The 16,556-nt window shown below is 47.0% G+C and overlaps 1 protein-coding gene across 1 annotated transcript in view; it reads left to right on the forward strand.

Moving 5' to 3' along the window:
• Positions 1–16,556, forward strand: part of NTRK3 (neurotrophic tyrosine kinase, receptor, type 3) — a gene marked incomplete at its 5' end in the record, with an annotated part of 96,159 nt that overhangs the window by 64,744 nt on the left and 14,859 nt on the right. The window contains one exon of the mRNA XM_009879407.1: positions 10,243–10,308. Coding sequence (XP_009877709.1) covers positions 10,243–10,308 — 66 coding nt within the window. The remainder of the gene's footprint in view (positions 1–10,242; positions 10,309–16,556) is intronic.

A 16,556-nucleotide genomic window follows, 5' to 3' on the forward strand; every position in this document is an offset into this window, starting at 1 on the left:
CTCTCCCCTCCTCTCCTCTCCTCTCCTCTCCTCTCCTCTCCTCTCCTCTCCTCTCCCTCTTTTTTTTTTGAAGACATTGATAAATTAAAAGTAATCCAAAGAGATGACAAAGACTATAGGCTGTGACCTCTGGTGTTAGATTAAAGAAACTCAATACAGGGACCTATCAAAAAGGCAACTGAAAGACTGACTGATAAGTGCATAAAATATGGAAGAGGAAATAATAGGCAATTTAGGTTCAACCTCAAAACACTTTTTCCCAGCAGGGTCATCATTTAGACAATGGAGTAATTTGCAGAGGTAGGTTGCTGAAGGCCTGTCATTAAAGAATTTCAGGAAGCAACTAGATAAAAATGCCTGGGTTTAGCACAGAGGCTAATCCTGCGGTCGTCTCTGGGGACAGACTCAATAAAAAAAAAGCCTGTTTCTTCTGTGATTTGTGCTCGCACTGTCCCCTTGTCTCGCACATTCCTTTTGTACCTGTCTGCACTGCCCCGTCTGCCTGGGATGGCGTCCTCCCTGGTGGGGACAGCGTGTTTGTCACCATTCCTTGGCTACAGGAGAAGCTGTGACGTGCGAAGCGTTTGAAGCACGTGAGAGCAGGCTTTTGTCACTGGGCCATCCACCAGCAGGGAAGGGCTTTTCAGGCCAAGGAGCAAGTGTTTCTAGCCTGCTGCTTGGACTAAGGCTGGTTTATTTCTGGTTACAACAGCGGTGTTTGGCTTTGAGGATGATTTCTATCAGCTACCCAAGGAAGGGTTGACCTATGGTCTTGATCTGATTCAGAAGTTTTTCTTCATGTGGTGGGCAATTGCCAAGCGGAGTTACTGTGTTGGGGAGGAGGAAAAATGCGATCAGATTTCTCCTGAGATACACCACCTCTCCCAGCCCAGGACATTGGCTTATTGCTAAGTTTAATTACTAGGGAGGGAATCAGTCTTCACTGTGTAGCACAAACGCCCATGTTGGGAAAACATCTCCATGCAGTTGCTGGGCAGCGATGATGGGAAAGAGGAGGCTACGGTCCCATCACTGCTGAAACTTCAGCAGGGAGAGAGTGGGAAAGAGAAGAGCCCAGGGGAGGGTGAGAAGGAGCCCATGCGATTACCCACGTTCTTGCCTGCCTCCTTTCCTTCAGCCGTGATCACACCACATGAGACACAGTCAATGTCACACCACATGAGACAACCCCAACCACGCTTGTGATCTGGAGCACTGAGTGCTCTCTGTGCAATGGGAGGATTTGCTGCTATTGACCTGTGAGCTGCTATTGACCTGTGAAGGCTGGGAGAGACCCCCAAAAGTAAGAGTTGAGATGATCTCCACAGGCCAGTTTGTTGTTGTGGAATTTTTTGTCTTCTCTGTGGTGGTGTCCTGTAGAGCTGATTCTGTCTGTGCAAAACGCTTTGCTTAGGATTGCTCCATGCTGTCTCATGCAGTGTCATGAGGCTTTTTAGTGGACTTTTCTCTGCTAACAAAAATTGCTGTGCATGACCAAAGTAGTAACCAGTTATCACCTAGTGTACCAGAGTGAGAGCTGAGCTTCAAACCAGCACAGCCTTTTATTCTGAGTTAATTTTCCTTTCTCTGTGTTCACTGACTTTCAATATTTTTAAAACTCTTGATCAGTAAGCCTCTGCATGCTTGGACACTTTTTCTTTGTTACAGTTCAAAGAAGGTTCATAGCAAAAATAAGGTTCTTATTGCCTATATTTACATTGGTGGTGTGAGGGGCAGAGGGTTTATGTGACTTGCCCAAGGCCAAAGCAGGATTTGGTGGCAGAGCTGGCTCAAGAGTTGAAGTTTGAAACTCTTTGGTGCTGTCCTTAGTCTGGTGAAATTCAAGTCTGGTTCTCATTGCTTGTGCCAGCAGCTCTCTCCTGTCACAGCCTGCCACTCCCACCACTAGGACCTGGAGCAAAGTTCTGCTTCAGGTGATTTCGAGAACATATTATTGCTTGGTGTGTCCAAGCTGCAGCCCAGAGAGAGTACTGTAATTTGTCATTTTCTGGGAACACAGTGAAGCATTCCACCTCAAAGCTGACATGAAGTGGCAGGTCTGGAGCTCTCTGAAAGCAGACTCACGTGCAGACTCCGTGCACTGGGTCCCGTGTTTGCTCCTGCCCAGGCTCCATGAGCACGGATAGCTGGACATGTGGATGTGTGAGTGTGTTACAGGCTGAGGATTAGCTCCTAGCCATTTCCTTTCTTTCCCATTTTTAATCTTAAAAAACAAAGAAAGAACACCATCTGGCTCCTGCATTTCTGGTATGCAGAAGTACTTTAACAAAGGTGAACTGCTTAATTTCCTGTCACACATTTGGATACAGAAAACAAACATTTGCGTAACAAAAGCAGCAGAGAGGCTTGTTTCCCCTCTCCAGCTCTCCATATTCTGCCTGAAGACAGATGTGTTCCTTTTTCTTGGGCGTCACAGAGAGATCCCATCAGCTGTTGCCTTTAAACTTTCTTTCAACAGGATGGGACGGGGAGAAGATGGTTGTGGAGGTGTAGGTGGTGGGACGAGGTGAAACAGTTTCTGATTAGAAAGTAGAGGAAATTGGAGAGACTCAGGAGATGAGGAGAAGTAGCCCAGATTCTGTGTGAAGAGTAAAGGCGGGGATGTTGAAGAAGCATTTCTGTGATGTGTTGTGTAATGTGCTGTGCAATCTTTGGTGTGGGTCTCTGTGGGAAGGCAGGATGGAATATATCCATATTGGAGAGAAAAGATTTGGGCGGATTTCGTTTTCCTTGTTGTTTTCTTTCCAAAAAAAAAAAAAAAAGAGTGTGAGTAGGTGATTTTTTTAGGTATGACTCAGGCTTGTGACAGCAGGTGGTGGGATGCTGCAGGTCAGGGTTGTTGTGCCTCAGCCAAGCTGACATGGAAACGGCAGCAAGTCAGGCACATGGTCCTGCCCGGTGCTGCCAGGGGAGCTCAAGGCTGTCACAGTGTCTGGGAGAAGAGGCCCAGGGCTGGGTATAGATGTCCAGACCTGAGGACATCACTGGGGATGGGCTTAGGACCCACAGCATCCCTCTCACCCGGCAGACTGGGTTTTGGTTGCTCCTAGAGCCCTTCTGTGACTCTGAATTCACCTGTGCTCCACTAAGATCCAGATCATTTTTCCTTTGTTCCCCAACCTGTGTAATTCAATTCCAAAACAAAATCATGTGGCAGCTGCCCAGGGAAAGGGCAGTATTTCTTCATCTTTAGAAGAGAACACAGTCTTAAATCATAGTCAACAGTCCTCAATAACTTCCAAAGTAATGTACTGACATGGGTGGGACATTAGCAGTGAAGACACATGTTGAATAGAGGAAGGATTTATGTCGACATTAAACCCTATTAAGACATCCCTCTGTCCAAATCTCCTATGTCCTATCCTTCTGCCCCAAAATCCTAGCCTAAGCTTGGAACCACTTGGGGATTTAGCTTCATCCTTTCCCAGAAGTCTGTCCTGAGTGTTCTCCTGGTCACAGTTCATCATGCAGAGGACACCTGCTTGTGAAAAAAAAAAAAGAAGACAAGACACATGGAGGATTTGCAAAGGGCTCTTAAAATATGTGTCTATTTCTAGCAACAAAGAGCTAAACATAATAACAAAAAATGCTCCCTGTTTCTTTCTGTGTCCTCGCTACTCTGGAGCATTATTTGAATTTGGGAGAGACAAGGTTTGTAGGAAGAAGTAATACTCTTAATAGAACATATGATATTGTTGGAGGGGAAAAAAGAATGAATTTTAGACACACAAGCCCTCTCTGAGTTATTTTTTTCCAGTAATATCGGTTGGTTTAATAAAAGATTAATATATCTTCCTATGAACCTTGGCTCTCACATCCTTAGACTGTCAGAACCGAAACAACTTTTCTGCTATGACTTTGGCCTTAGGTCAGTGTTCTTTAAAGAGTCTAGGATCCCTCTGGCAGATGCCTCCTCCTCTGAAGCATGAAGGTTTACTGTGTAAACATTTTCTTTCTCTTTCTTCAAAATGCCTAAAACACCCCCACATATTCTTGATAATTTTCAGTACCCATTGTCAGGTTGCTTTCTGATGACCATCTCCCATCTAGACAATCTCTAACTTTAGTTCCTCTTCTCTGGAGTTCAAAAATGCTTTCCTTCTCCTGGGTACAGCCAGTTATTTTTCCAGAGAAGTTTCCATGCGGGTAATAGATCACTGAGGTTTAGCAGCTGCCTGTGTTGTGCTCCTTTGGAGGCTCATTCACCAGGGTAGATAAGACTAATAGACAACCCTTACACTGAAAGTGGATTTAGTCTGACCCATGCTCTTCTAGATAGAGGGTGCCTAAATGATCACACCAGCACTGAATGGTGCTGTCTTCCCTCCAGCTTTGAACTCTGCAGACATTTAGCTCTACTCTCCCACCAGTGTATTCTGTGCATCCTTGCCAGGGCCCCTCAAAGCTAATGTGTATCCTTCAGGTGCTTTCGTGTCCCCTGATGTTCTCTTTGTTGCTTTGTTGGCCTTCTCATGCAGAGTGTTTACAGCATGGGAGGTCAATGCCCAGAGAGGGAAACCGCTGCCCAGGAAAGATCCTTACAATGAGTGTGCTAGGGCTCTGCACCACAGCCTACAAAGAGGAATGCCAACAGGCAGTGCGGAGAAAAGCTCCCTCTGCGTTTCTGTCTGGGATATGGTACTGACTCAGTTTGCAGGAAAAAGGAAGGTGCTGCTCTCAGGTTTTACAGTAGACTTGGTGTGTACTGGCAGGAGTAGTCAGCTCCGTGCACCCAGGCAGTGTGCTCAACCTCTGTTTCAACGCCCATGGGTGGTGGAAAGCAAGCTCAGCCCCTGGCCACGCTGAATCTGTGTAGATGGTACAGTGTGTGTGCCACGTTCATCTCCCAACATCAGCACCATTTCCAGCACTTCCGTACAGATGCTAAGCAGCTGAGCATCGCCTTTTGTCTCTTCTACCCCTTCTCTGAGGTGCTACTCTCCCCCCATCCTTTCTGCTTCGGTGTTGGGAAATTTTTGTGCCCGTAAATATATGTTGCACTAAGGAAAGGATTTAGAAGTGAGAAGTACTTTAATTTTCTCCTGTACTAAGTGGGATCCTGGAGAACATGTCTTGCTTTCTCACACCTACATAAGTAAGGGCAAAAAAGTCTCATAGTGACCTGGAGATGTGACCTGGAGATCTCTGGTACGGATACAGGTGGGCCAGGCAGAGCTATAGTCTTGCCGTGTGCAGGACCCTGTGCATGCTGTTGAAAGTATTTCATGCCCTTCTGAGCATCTGTGTACCCCAGGTGTCAGGTGTGGACACCTCATGCCATGGTGCCTCATAACTGCCCTGTCTGGTGGTTTGGGGGCAAAAGAACGAATTTGCCCTTAACTTGCAGCAAGGCTGGAAACAGGGGAGGTGAGGGAACTGCTCAATGTGGGTGCATGGGTTAAGTGTCTCTGTGCCTGTCCTGGTGTGTTCTGCGTGCAGGAAAAGTCAGTGTGATATTGAATGTGCTGGTCTTTGATATCTCTGTGGCTTCTATAAAAACCTCTGCAAATTGAATCTGTGGCAGAGTTCCTTATCTCCTGAAAGGAAGATGTAACAGCATCATCTTGTGTTTTAGCCAGACATTTTTCCTCAACGCTTCCCCATTTCTACACTGAGGGAAAACCAAATGTTGAGTCTTTTATTTTTTTCCCCTCCTTCCTCTTGTTTGAAACATTAAGAGCCCTTCACACAAAGCAGCTGAAGTGCAGAAGAATTAATTGGGGAAATTAGGTTGTGTTGTATTTCTGGCATTTTCTCAGAAATGGTAATTGCCCTAATTCTCCACCCTGCCAAGACCTCCACCCACACCCTGTTTCCCCCCTCCCCCTTTCCTCGCTGTCTACCTGTCTTTCTCCTGCTTTAGTTGCTGTTTTCATGCTGTTGCCATTTATTTTATTTCAGTAATGAGAGGGATGTGACAGGTGAAGAGCTCTCACAATCAGGTGACATCTTTGAAGCACAGGCACAAAAGAGCAGTTTGTTTGGGGGAAATAAGAACTCTCTGCTCTGGTACTTGACCTTCATGCTCACTTCTCCTCCTGCTCGGGATATGTTGCTGCTGCATTGCAAGTCATTTGGCTTAAATTTTTTGTTTAATACAGTCTCGATATTCACCCAAACACTGACCTCCATGCTTGACCCCTATATGTTTCCCAAAACCCACCCAAACCCTTACACACTTACTGAGAGCTTATCAAATTTATCATCTGATAAGCCAGAGAGTAATGGCTTTAAACTGAAAGAGGGTAGATTTAGATTAGATGTAAGGAAGAATTTAACTGTGAGTGAGGGTAGTGAGGCACTGGAACAGATTGCCCAGCTCCTCATCTTGGGAGATGGTAGGTGCCAACAGCTGAGATGGGTTGAAAAAGTGATTGAACACAACTGTAAAAGCAAAGTTATCTATCAGGGGTTATCAGACAAAATACCTCCCCCATTTCAGGAAATCTCTGTGCTATGGATTATTGAGGACTGGAAGATATTGTGGGACATACGCTGTGGGCTCTTCTATTCCCATACTCTCCTCTGTCTCTGACTGAGGTCAGAGGGTCTCACCTAACTGGACTTTGGCTGCTCTTAAAAGCTGTCCAGGCTGATCTCTGCTTTCCTGGGAGCTGGGGACGTACTGGGGGAGTAACCAGTCAAAAGCTGGGATTGTTTCTTAGCGTAGCCAAACTACCCAAGCCTGTTAACCTCTGCTGTGAAAACTGGAGACAGTAGGTTTCCTGCAAAGATGTCAGGAGGTTTTTTCTTCAAAGCAATTTCCTTCCCATAAAACTTAATAGGGCAGGACTTTCTTCTGTTTTCAGTGTTCCCTGGGTGCAGCCAAGAAGATCCAGAGAGGCATTAGAAGCTACTTGTGATCAGCACACATCCTTGAATAGTTTTCCCCCTCCTTGACTGTGAAAGTGTTTTCCTCCTCTGTTCTAATCTGTAATGTCCAGCTGTGGTTCCCAGCCACCTGCTAGAGGCTGCCTGCATGCAAAGTGCTCTGTTGCTCCTGCTGTCTCCACTCTGAACCTCCCATTAGCCTCAAAGCTGTGAGATACATGTAAAAGAGCACAGTGCTTAGTTCTGAGCCAGAGAGACTTTCCCGTGGTTCCTCCGTGGTGTCAGCAGAAACCAGGATTTTGTACAGGACAAGCCAGAGAAGCTGATGGTTCCTGGGTTTTACCAAGGTGGCCTGATTTAAGATGTAGCTAGAGCAGAAGAAGGCGGAGAACCATATGCCAGTGAGCTTCATTCATCTAGCCCCAGGTGAATGAGAAACAGTGTGTGTGCTCCTGAGTATATAAAAATAAACCATTCACGCTTTGGAACGAGCACTGCCACTTACAATCAAGGGAGATTCGGTTGTGTAAACCCCTTCTCTCTCACCTTACCTAAGTTGTTGGACCCATTTCCCCACTGCATCCCAGCTGGCCAGTGGCTTCCTCTGGCCTTCCCACTTGCAGGACCATGATCTCAGCTCTCCTTTACCGCGGCGACAGCCGTGAGCTCACGCATAGGCCGGGAAAGGTTGGAAGCGTCTCCAAACTTCAGCATTATTGGCAGAAGAACTGGAGGCAGAGAAGTTATGAGCCAGTTTAGTGGAAGCATGGATAATTTATGCCTTGCTTCAAGACAAACTGAAGACCTCCCTGGAACAAGTAAGATGCAAATATCTTCATCGTCCTCCTTAATTAAGATGTTTGCATAGAAAGAAACCATTGCCTTTCTTTTTTTTCCTTCTGGTTCCTGCATGGTCGGAGTTTCCATAGGCTTTCCCCTCCTGTGTACCCCCCAGCCCCCTTTCATAGTCCTGCCTCACAGCCACAGCGAGCTGCTTCTCCAGCTGGATGGAGGAAGCCTGTTTGCAAGCAGCTATCTTTAGTACGCAGGCTGTTTAGGGCTAGGCTGTCAAAGAGAGCATGTTCAATGTAAAATCAAGGGGCAACGATGCACAAAATTGCACACACACACAAAACAGGAATCTTTTCTCGGTGTGTGTTGAGCTTTGAACACTTAAGTGATTCCACCTCTCTCTTCCCCATCCAATTATGCCGGGAACACATGCTAAGATTGCTAAAGGAATTAGTGAGAGAAATCTTTACACTGCCTAATCAATATTGTTCTGCTCAGTACAAGGCATCTCCCCAGCTCTGGCCTCAGTTGTATTGTCATTTGCCCTCTGAAAACACAAGTTCACTTTTCTCACTCTTTGGGCTGTGGTGACCAAGAGGAAAAACAGCAGCATGTCTGCTGACAGTGTTTGTAGTTACAGAGTTTCTTCTTTGCATTAAAAAAAAAAATCCCCAAAGATGGAGTACATCCCTGCCAAAACCACGTTTCAGGGTTTTAAAGAGGCTTGCCGTGCAGGCCAATTGTATGGCCTTACAGAAAAGGCCAGCAACCATATAAGCAAAGACGCTGGATGATAATTTTTCTGAGCACCACTGGGGCAAGACGCCAGATTTTATGGGCCACTAGACTGATCCAATATAGCAAATCCTATGTTCCACTGTGGATTCTGAGACCAAATTATCAATTAATGTGAAGCATTAAAAAATCCAAATCCCTTTTAGTTCCCTGCAGTCATTAGTGACAAGATACAATATCTATAGCTCAAATGCTTTGCCAGCATCCCCTGGCAGCAAGGCAGAAACTCCACTCCTATTTTTTCCAATACATGCAAGGAAAACATATGAGATCAGTGGTTTTTACAGTCACATTCGGCTGCCTCTTCGTATTTACTTAGATGGAAGAATAAATCAGGTTTGGGTTACTCTCTGGGTTAGTTATTTGTTATTGGAATAAATGCATGGTAATAGATCTGACAGAGGAAGATGTTCCTCTTTCAGCTCTGTGTTTGAGGTAGAATTTGCTTTGTTCTGCACTATATTATTATGATGGTTTTATTCCACTGCTGGATGACTTCATTTGCTTTGCTTCTTTCCTATGTCCATACGTCTGCCACAGCTGGGTTTAGGATGTGGCTTTATGCAATAGGTCTCTCTTTTCCTTTTCCCTAACCGTAACATTTTAGTGCAGAGGCAATTTAAACCATCATGAAACAATTTTCTAAGCCTTTTCCCCACCCACTTCCTACCTCAGTTTTTTGGGAAGGGAGGTGAGTCAGTCATTGATGGGGCAGTTCCCCAGGCAGAATGAGCTATCAGCTACATTTAGCAGCTCACGTTTCACCTCTGATGTGGGGTGGGATGGCACCCAGGGTGATGACTAGCAGGACACACCCTAAGGTCATTTTTTTGGTATTCCTGGGGCAGCTGTCAGCACAGCCAGAAGTTTTCCCCCAAACCACCGCGCTCACCAACTGCTCTTCATCTTGGAATTTTGTCTCCTTTTTGTCCTGATGGGAACACAAACACCTTACCAGAAGGTCAGCAGACCTTATTCACTCTTTTATTTGCACACTGAGATCCCTACCCCTTCTGCTCCCTCCTGTTCCCCAAATCTTTCCTGCTTTGATACACGGACAAACATACTGCTGTGTTTTCTGCTCCAGCATTTTGCTTCCCTTGTCCCCTCCTATGGTTCAGTTTTGCAAGTGCTGGCAGGTTTTCAGGTGATTGGTAGCTGTGGGATGAGGTTTTTTCTTCCTCTCCCAATCTGCAGCAGTATGGATGGGACAGACTTTTGGGGAAGTGTAGGGTGATGTACTAGCTGCTTCACTGAAACATTTGGCCGATGATGCTCCTGACTCTGGCTAACCCGAGTAAAAACATCAGTCCTGGGTTCTCATTCTGCTGGCAGAGGCAGATGGGTCCCTGTGCCATGCCCAGAAGGGCTGGCAGTGGGCAAAGAGCAGGATACCTGAGTACAGAGAAACTTCTCAAGCTTCCTAAAACATCTCCTGTCTGCAGAAGGACTCTGGATCCCCCAAGGGATGTGGCTCACAGTCCAAGGAGAAGTTTCAGGAGGCCAAGCCCCACCCTTGACTCTCACCCAGCTCACCCTCCCTCTGCACTGGTGCAAGTGATGGTGTGGGGTGCAAGGTGGTGGTGACCAGGGCCAGAGGGTCTCACCTGCCCTGTGCCCTTGCAGCAAGGGTTGTGCAGTGTTGGGATCTTTCAGCCAGTGAAAGACGTACAGTTCAGTTAAAGACATACCCTTTCCCTTCTTGTCCCCTTGCTTCATTCTCTCCCATCCCTCCCTCCCTCTCTCACCCTTCCCTTCTCTTTTGTTTATCTCCTTCCCTTGTTTTCACCCATTCACTGTCAGGAAGGGCCGCGTCCGAAGGGCCAGTTCAGCGCAGCGTGGCAGCGACAGAGACCGGCAGCTGCAACAGTGAGTGGATCTCGACCCCTGGGGCAGCTGGAAGTGGGAGACTGGTGCTACCTGAACGTGGAACCACACATGGGGTTGAGTGGCTTTGGGACTAAGTCGGGTCTAGTGTGTTTGGCAGTGAAGGGGCTCTCATGCGTGATGGGGACTGCAGATGTTTCTACTGTAGCAACTCCCTGGGGCTTGTCTGTGTGGTGAGATAATATGGGATGAATGCAAACGTCTGCAGCGCCGTCTCCCTCCGTGGATGTTCAGGCTGTATCTGCACTAATGGACAGCGTGGGCCATCCTCCAGCTCTGGTGGCAGCGAGGATAGCATGGTTTGTCTCTGTGCAGCTAAACCACTCCGCATCTCCAAGTAGGGTGGCATTTGCGCTGCTCACTGGGGGCTGCCCCTGACTTGTCTTGTCTTCTCAACAGTTGGTTGGACTCTCAGATTTGCATGGGCTAAACCAGACCATTTGAACAGTTGGACTATCAGATGCTAGCCCTCGTGCCTTTTGTCTGCTAGTCTAAGACGCAGCCTCGTTGTCTGACTGGTTGGGTGCCTGTGGCTGCAATTGAGAGGATGTCAACCATCACTGCCACACTCCTGCTCCCATCCATTGCCCAGAGGAGCAGCACTGAGGGATTGGTGTGAGTTTGGTGCTCTGACAGCTCAGAGAAGTTCAGGTTTGCCAGAGTGGTGGCTGATGGAAGCTTTGTGAGGCAGCTGTGGGTTGGTAACACCTCTGGTCACCCTACCCTCCCTCGCACAGAGATGAGCCATCATCTCATTGTCAACACTGCATGCTGGAGCCTCTGTGTAGGGGTGATCAGCTCGGTCTGGGTCCCCAGATGTCACAACATCCCAGTAGCCACCGCCAGCAAGATGCAAGGCTGCTTGGTGGTGAGCTAAAGGCGCCTGTGAGAGGGACAAGCACTGAACTTGACTGTCCTGTGCGGCTTTGCTGCTGGTGCACAAGGAAGTGCTTTGTTGATCCAGAAGGTTGGGAGCCTTTGCTGAGTCTGTTTTGGAAGTGGATCAAGCTAATCCACCCAAGGACACTGTCTGTGCAGAGTAGTTATAACTCCTCAATAAGTTAAGGCAGGAAAGTGATGGCTTCCACACTTTATTTCTCAATAGCTTCCTTGTGCCAGCAAGCCCAGAGAGATGGGCAGAAATATTTGCAAAGTAGCCATGACTGGAACAAATTACCAGGATCTAATTAATTACCCAAACCTCCCTGTGACATTGCTAGGGGAGATGTATGCTCCCAGCCAGGTGACAAAGGACTAGCTGTCCCACCTCCCAGCCTCCTCCCATCATCACCACCGCTCCTCCTGCACCAGCAGCGAGAGGGATTAAGCAAATGCCTACATGGTGTTAAGGAGCTGAGCGGATCTCGCAAGGCTCTCCCAGGATCCCTGAAGGAGCAGAGCTCTGGCAGTTCCTGACTGCTGCCAGAATCACACGGGAGTGTGGGTTTAGGTATCACTGGTTTTACAGGGGATATGTCAGCAGAAAAGAAGATATGCCACCAAAAGGCGATTTTGTTAAGTTTATGCCTTTCTGAGCCGAAATTGAATTGTGGGGTGTGGATGGGAATTTAGTTCTAAGCACTGATGTAATTTTGTATCCTCAGCCCTGCAGGCAGTTTTTAAAAAATTATTTTCCCCTGTGCCCTGACACTATTTTTTTGCCTTTCAATCATGTCCTTATGACAGAACAAATACTGGGGATGACCTTTGCAATGTGACATAATAATATGTGACTTCTTTATAGCTGTTTTCATCCAAAACACTTGCCACACTATGAATCTGATCCTGCAACTGCTTACCACTCACTACTTCAAGCAATCCCTGGGGAAGCCAGAGGAGCACTCACACAAAGTGCTGTACCTGGTATTATCTGCAGGATCAGGCCCTGGAAAAATATGGCATTTGACTGTGAATATCCATATTTTGGAGAGAGAAACCCTTGCCTTCCTGTTTATAATTCTTATTCCCTACCGAAAAGCCGTACCCAACACTAACATGATAGCCTCCCCTTGGCTAAAATGTCATGGCAGCTAATGCTTGGCTCGTATTTATAGCTATCATCTACAACGCTGTTGCTTCTTTTTATTTTTTTTTCCCCAGCCTTGAAAACATGCTAATTAATAAACTCCCTTAGCTTATCCTGCACCATTTGATCCTGCAGAAATCACAGCATTTTATCTTATTAGCAAGTAGGAATTAACGAATTAAAACTACTCAGGGGGAAAAAGGAACATAACCACTTTGCTTGCACATCCCTTCTGAAACAACCTTGTACTGAGCCCTCAGAAACTCCAAGCTCAGCCCCCTTGGGTTGTCAAAGGATGGGAATCCCAGATCAGTGAATGCTTGGGCTGAAAGATACTTTCTGCTCTGCTATTCCTGTTGTGAAAGGGAGAGCCCAGTTAGGTGCATGGAGAAGGGTCTAGCAGTGAGATCCCAGCCTTGGACAGGGCTGTATCCATTCTATGATATTCTCTGCCACCACAAGAAATTCACTTAGTCCTTCTGTGCCTTCTGTGCCTCAGTTTCCTGTTGTTGAAAGGGGATCCCTGCTCATCTTCACTAAGGAGATTGATGTGAATAAAGATTGCAAGGGACACAGTCATTATGGTGTTGGGAGATGGGTAAGTACCTTAGAAATAGATAGGGAACTTGGAAGCTGAGATATTTGTGATACTGATTCGAGAATGAGTTCTTGGAAGCCTTCAGTAGTTGGAAAATACAAAGAGAGAAGCAGGTAGGATCCTTGCACGCACCTCTGCTTAGTTTGTTCAGAATGGGCAGAACCAGGAGTGAGACTTGTTTCACCTTCTTGGTGATGTGAAGTGGTTAAATCTGGGGATGGAGGCGCACTATCAGCAGGGATCTACACACTTCGCCATTATTTGCCACCAGTAAAGCACTGCATCCCCACCTACCCTTAAAAAATAAATTCATTAGGAGTAGAGAGGGCTGGAAGGGATTCCCTGGATCGTCAAGTCCAATCCCTTGTTGCATCAATCACATCAGATTTATCCTTTTCATAATCAAGCACCACTATTAAATGTGCTCCTAAGGGAAGACAGTCCCAGAATCTCATTGCTTTAACTCGTAGATGCTTCTAATTTCCACTCTATGCTTAGTCATGGCCCGTTTGTTAAACAGCAGGTACCTGGCACAGAAGCAAGAAATTTAACACAGTTTTCTTAAAATAACCGCCCAGAAATCCTATCCACAAAAAACCGCTGAGGTTGCAAAAGGGAATGTGCAAGGTCAGGTAATGATAATGAGGAGGCCCAAGCTCACACTCGCCTCTGCCTTGTAGTACAGATTTTACATAATAACCTGCCGTTAATCTTACATGATCAAGTTGAGGTACAAGGCAAAAATACCCACAGAACAAAGGAACTTCTTTGCTATTCTTCTCCACAATATTCATTGTGTAACCCTCCGTCTCTTTAGGCAGCTATAACTAATGCTGAGCTGAACATTTGACTATTTTTCTCTTTCTTGGCAGGCTTTTCCATGCTATTTTATTGCTTTACTATACAAGCCATTACCTACATCTTTGAGAAGTCAGTGAGTTGCAGTGCCCAATTTTGCAGGTTAGGAAACGAAGCACAAAGCTATCAGCCATATCAACCCATAGAGCTGCAAGGGCAGCCTTCCTCTTCCAAAATGCCCCTGCTTTATTCAGTACAATCTTATTCACTCCAAACCATGCAATTGCTACCCAGCCAGAGAAAAAAGGCTGCTGCAGCGGTCTGCCTCGAGGCACACGGTGTTCATCGCAGGCCATGGAAATGATGAGATGCTCTAGACCCATGACTTTCTTGCTTTACGGTCTTGTCCGGTTAGTTAATCAGAGTGTGCAAGAAATAGGTGAGTATAGGCCGAGGTTGCAAAACCTCTGTGTTAACCATTACTTAGACCCAGCCCGTAGAGGCCAATGGCACATGGAGCTGAGATCAGGTCGCTACCGCTCAGCGCAACCAGAGGGACTAAGGAGGAGGGCTCGCTTGCCAAAAACGGGTTTGCAACTAGGACGCCGCAATCCTGTGTTTGCTTATTTAACTTGGCAGGTATTCAAGTGAAACAGGCACGGAGGGGAGGTGTCGGAGTTGATCTCGGTACCAGCATGTGGGATTTTGACTTTCTATTTCAGTGCTCCTGTTTTTAAAAGAAATGCACTCAGAATCCCCCCCCCCCTTTTTTTAATAGCACTATTTAAATGTCATAAGAATTGTACAGTGCCCACCTTCCTCACAAATTAAAATACTTTATTAGTCTATAATCTGGAAATCATTATCCGTTGTTACTATAAAATCCCGAAGCTTTCCAGAGGGAACGATGTCAGTGGGTCTAAAATGTACGCAAATATATTTTGTTGCCATAAAGGTACCGGGGTCAGACAGGCAGCCCCCAGCCCAGGGGTGACAGCCTGTTAGCATGGGAGGGAATGAAGCACATCTTACAGTGCGGAGGGAGAGAGCGGATCTCTCAGCTGGTTTTCCTGGAGTCTTGAAGGGCAAACGCCTGGGGCTGTGCCTGGCTGCTTTGGATGGTTTCGGAAAAAAACGTTGCTGCCATTCCCACTCACCTGTCTCGTAGTGAGGATAAGGAAGCCCTCCAGATGTTGCACCCCCTTCATGGATGAGCCCCGTCCCCTCGGGCACCCACCGGTCCCTGGTGCCTCCATCCTTCTGGAGGTGACTGAATGTGTCCCTCTGAATAAGGGATGCTTAGTGCAGTACAGGCAAGAGACAGTGGCGCCCAGCTCTGAGAAAACAACCCATGCCCACTGCCCCAGGCAGCTGGCACCCAGAGAGGCTGGATGACAAAGTCACTCCTGCTTTGGCCAGGTGACACCAGAGCAGTGCCTCCTGAGCCAGTGCCTTGCCCCACACAGAGACAGTGGGCTTCTGCTCGTTACTTCTCCCCAGCTTAGGCAAATGTCAAATGGTTCAAAGATTAATTACCATTTAACCGGCAGTATTTCCATCTCTGCAGAAGGCTGCAGTGCAAAAGACAGAAGTACTGGGATAATTTACCCTGGTATTACACAGCAGATTACCCTGTACTTACAAGGTCACCAGTTACCATGTAATTAGACCTCCAACACAGGAAAGTCTGCGTTAGGTTTCCAAGCCACTCTTCTTCCTGGTGTCAGAGAAGCAGAGGGATGGCAGCAAAGTGCAGACTGAAACGTCATTAGGTGCATTTAAAGCTGTTAAACAGTTTAAAATTCAAGCTGGAGGAGGTGCAATGAGAGGGCAGCAAGGCCACCTGTACCTGTCAGTGAGATGGAGGGAGGAAAAAACCAGAGCAGTTTGTTTAGGAAATGCAGGAAAGCCAAAACAGAAAGGAGGCCCTTGAGGATGCTTCCTGTGCCGGGAGGCTGAGGCTGGATGGCGGCAGCAATGGCTGCTGCTCTTCAAGCTTCATCGGAGAGAGCTTTGCCAGTGGTGGTGGCTTTGCTGAGCCACAGAGCTGCACGGCTGCTGGATCCTGCCCCAGGGATGGTGTCCGTCCCAGGTGCCATGTGGGATGCTGCAGCCAGGATGCCCTGCAGGTCAGGACGAGGGGTGGGCAGCAGGACACCCTACCTGTGCCTACTGCCTCCCTGCCTCTGGCTCTAGATCACTGTCCTCCGTTTTTCGTGTACATCCGAATCAAACACCTCTTCATGGAGCATTTGGAAGAATGGTGAGTGCCTTCAATTATCAAGCGCAAATTCCAGTAACAGCTCCTTGCACCTCTTGGGTGGCTAATAAAGCACTGAGCACGTTCTGATCAATATACAGCAAATATTACTGTGAAGTGAGATTGTGCCTGGCCCAGGCCACGGTGCATTTTGTCTTTATAAACCGCATCCTCTTCAAACCAAGCACGGTCCCTTGTGGGGTGGCAGATCCACAGCAAGTTTGTGATTTTCAGTGTGCCAGTGAAACAGATGCTCTTTGAAGCCCACTCAAGTTAAAGAGCAAACTATGTGCCTCTACAGCAAGAATTATTTTAAATACTCTTTTATTACACAGGCACATGTCCCTGGCTCGGCCTCACAAAGAGTATCCATAAGGCTGTCAGCTTCTGGAGAGGTACAGCTGAAACAAAGACAGTGTGTAGCAATTGGTTGCTGAGCATGGAAGGAGCCGTATGTGAATAGTTTGTCTAAAGAATGTCCAAAGCGGGAAGATGTGCAAGCTGGTTGCAAATATTTACAAAGTTGTGAGCTTGACGGTTAGAAAATA

This window comes from Apaloderma vittatum, unplaced genomic scaffold (genome assembly GCF_000703405.1).
Source record: "Apaloderma vittatum isolate BGI_N311 unplaced genomic scaffold, ASM70340v1 scaffold16822, whole genome shotgun sequence".
In the NCBI taxonomy this organism is placed as follows: Eukaryota; Metazoa; Chordata; class Aves; order Trogoniformes; family Trogonidae; genus Apaloderma; species Apaloderma vittatum.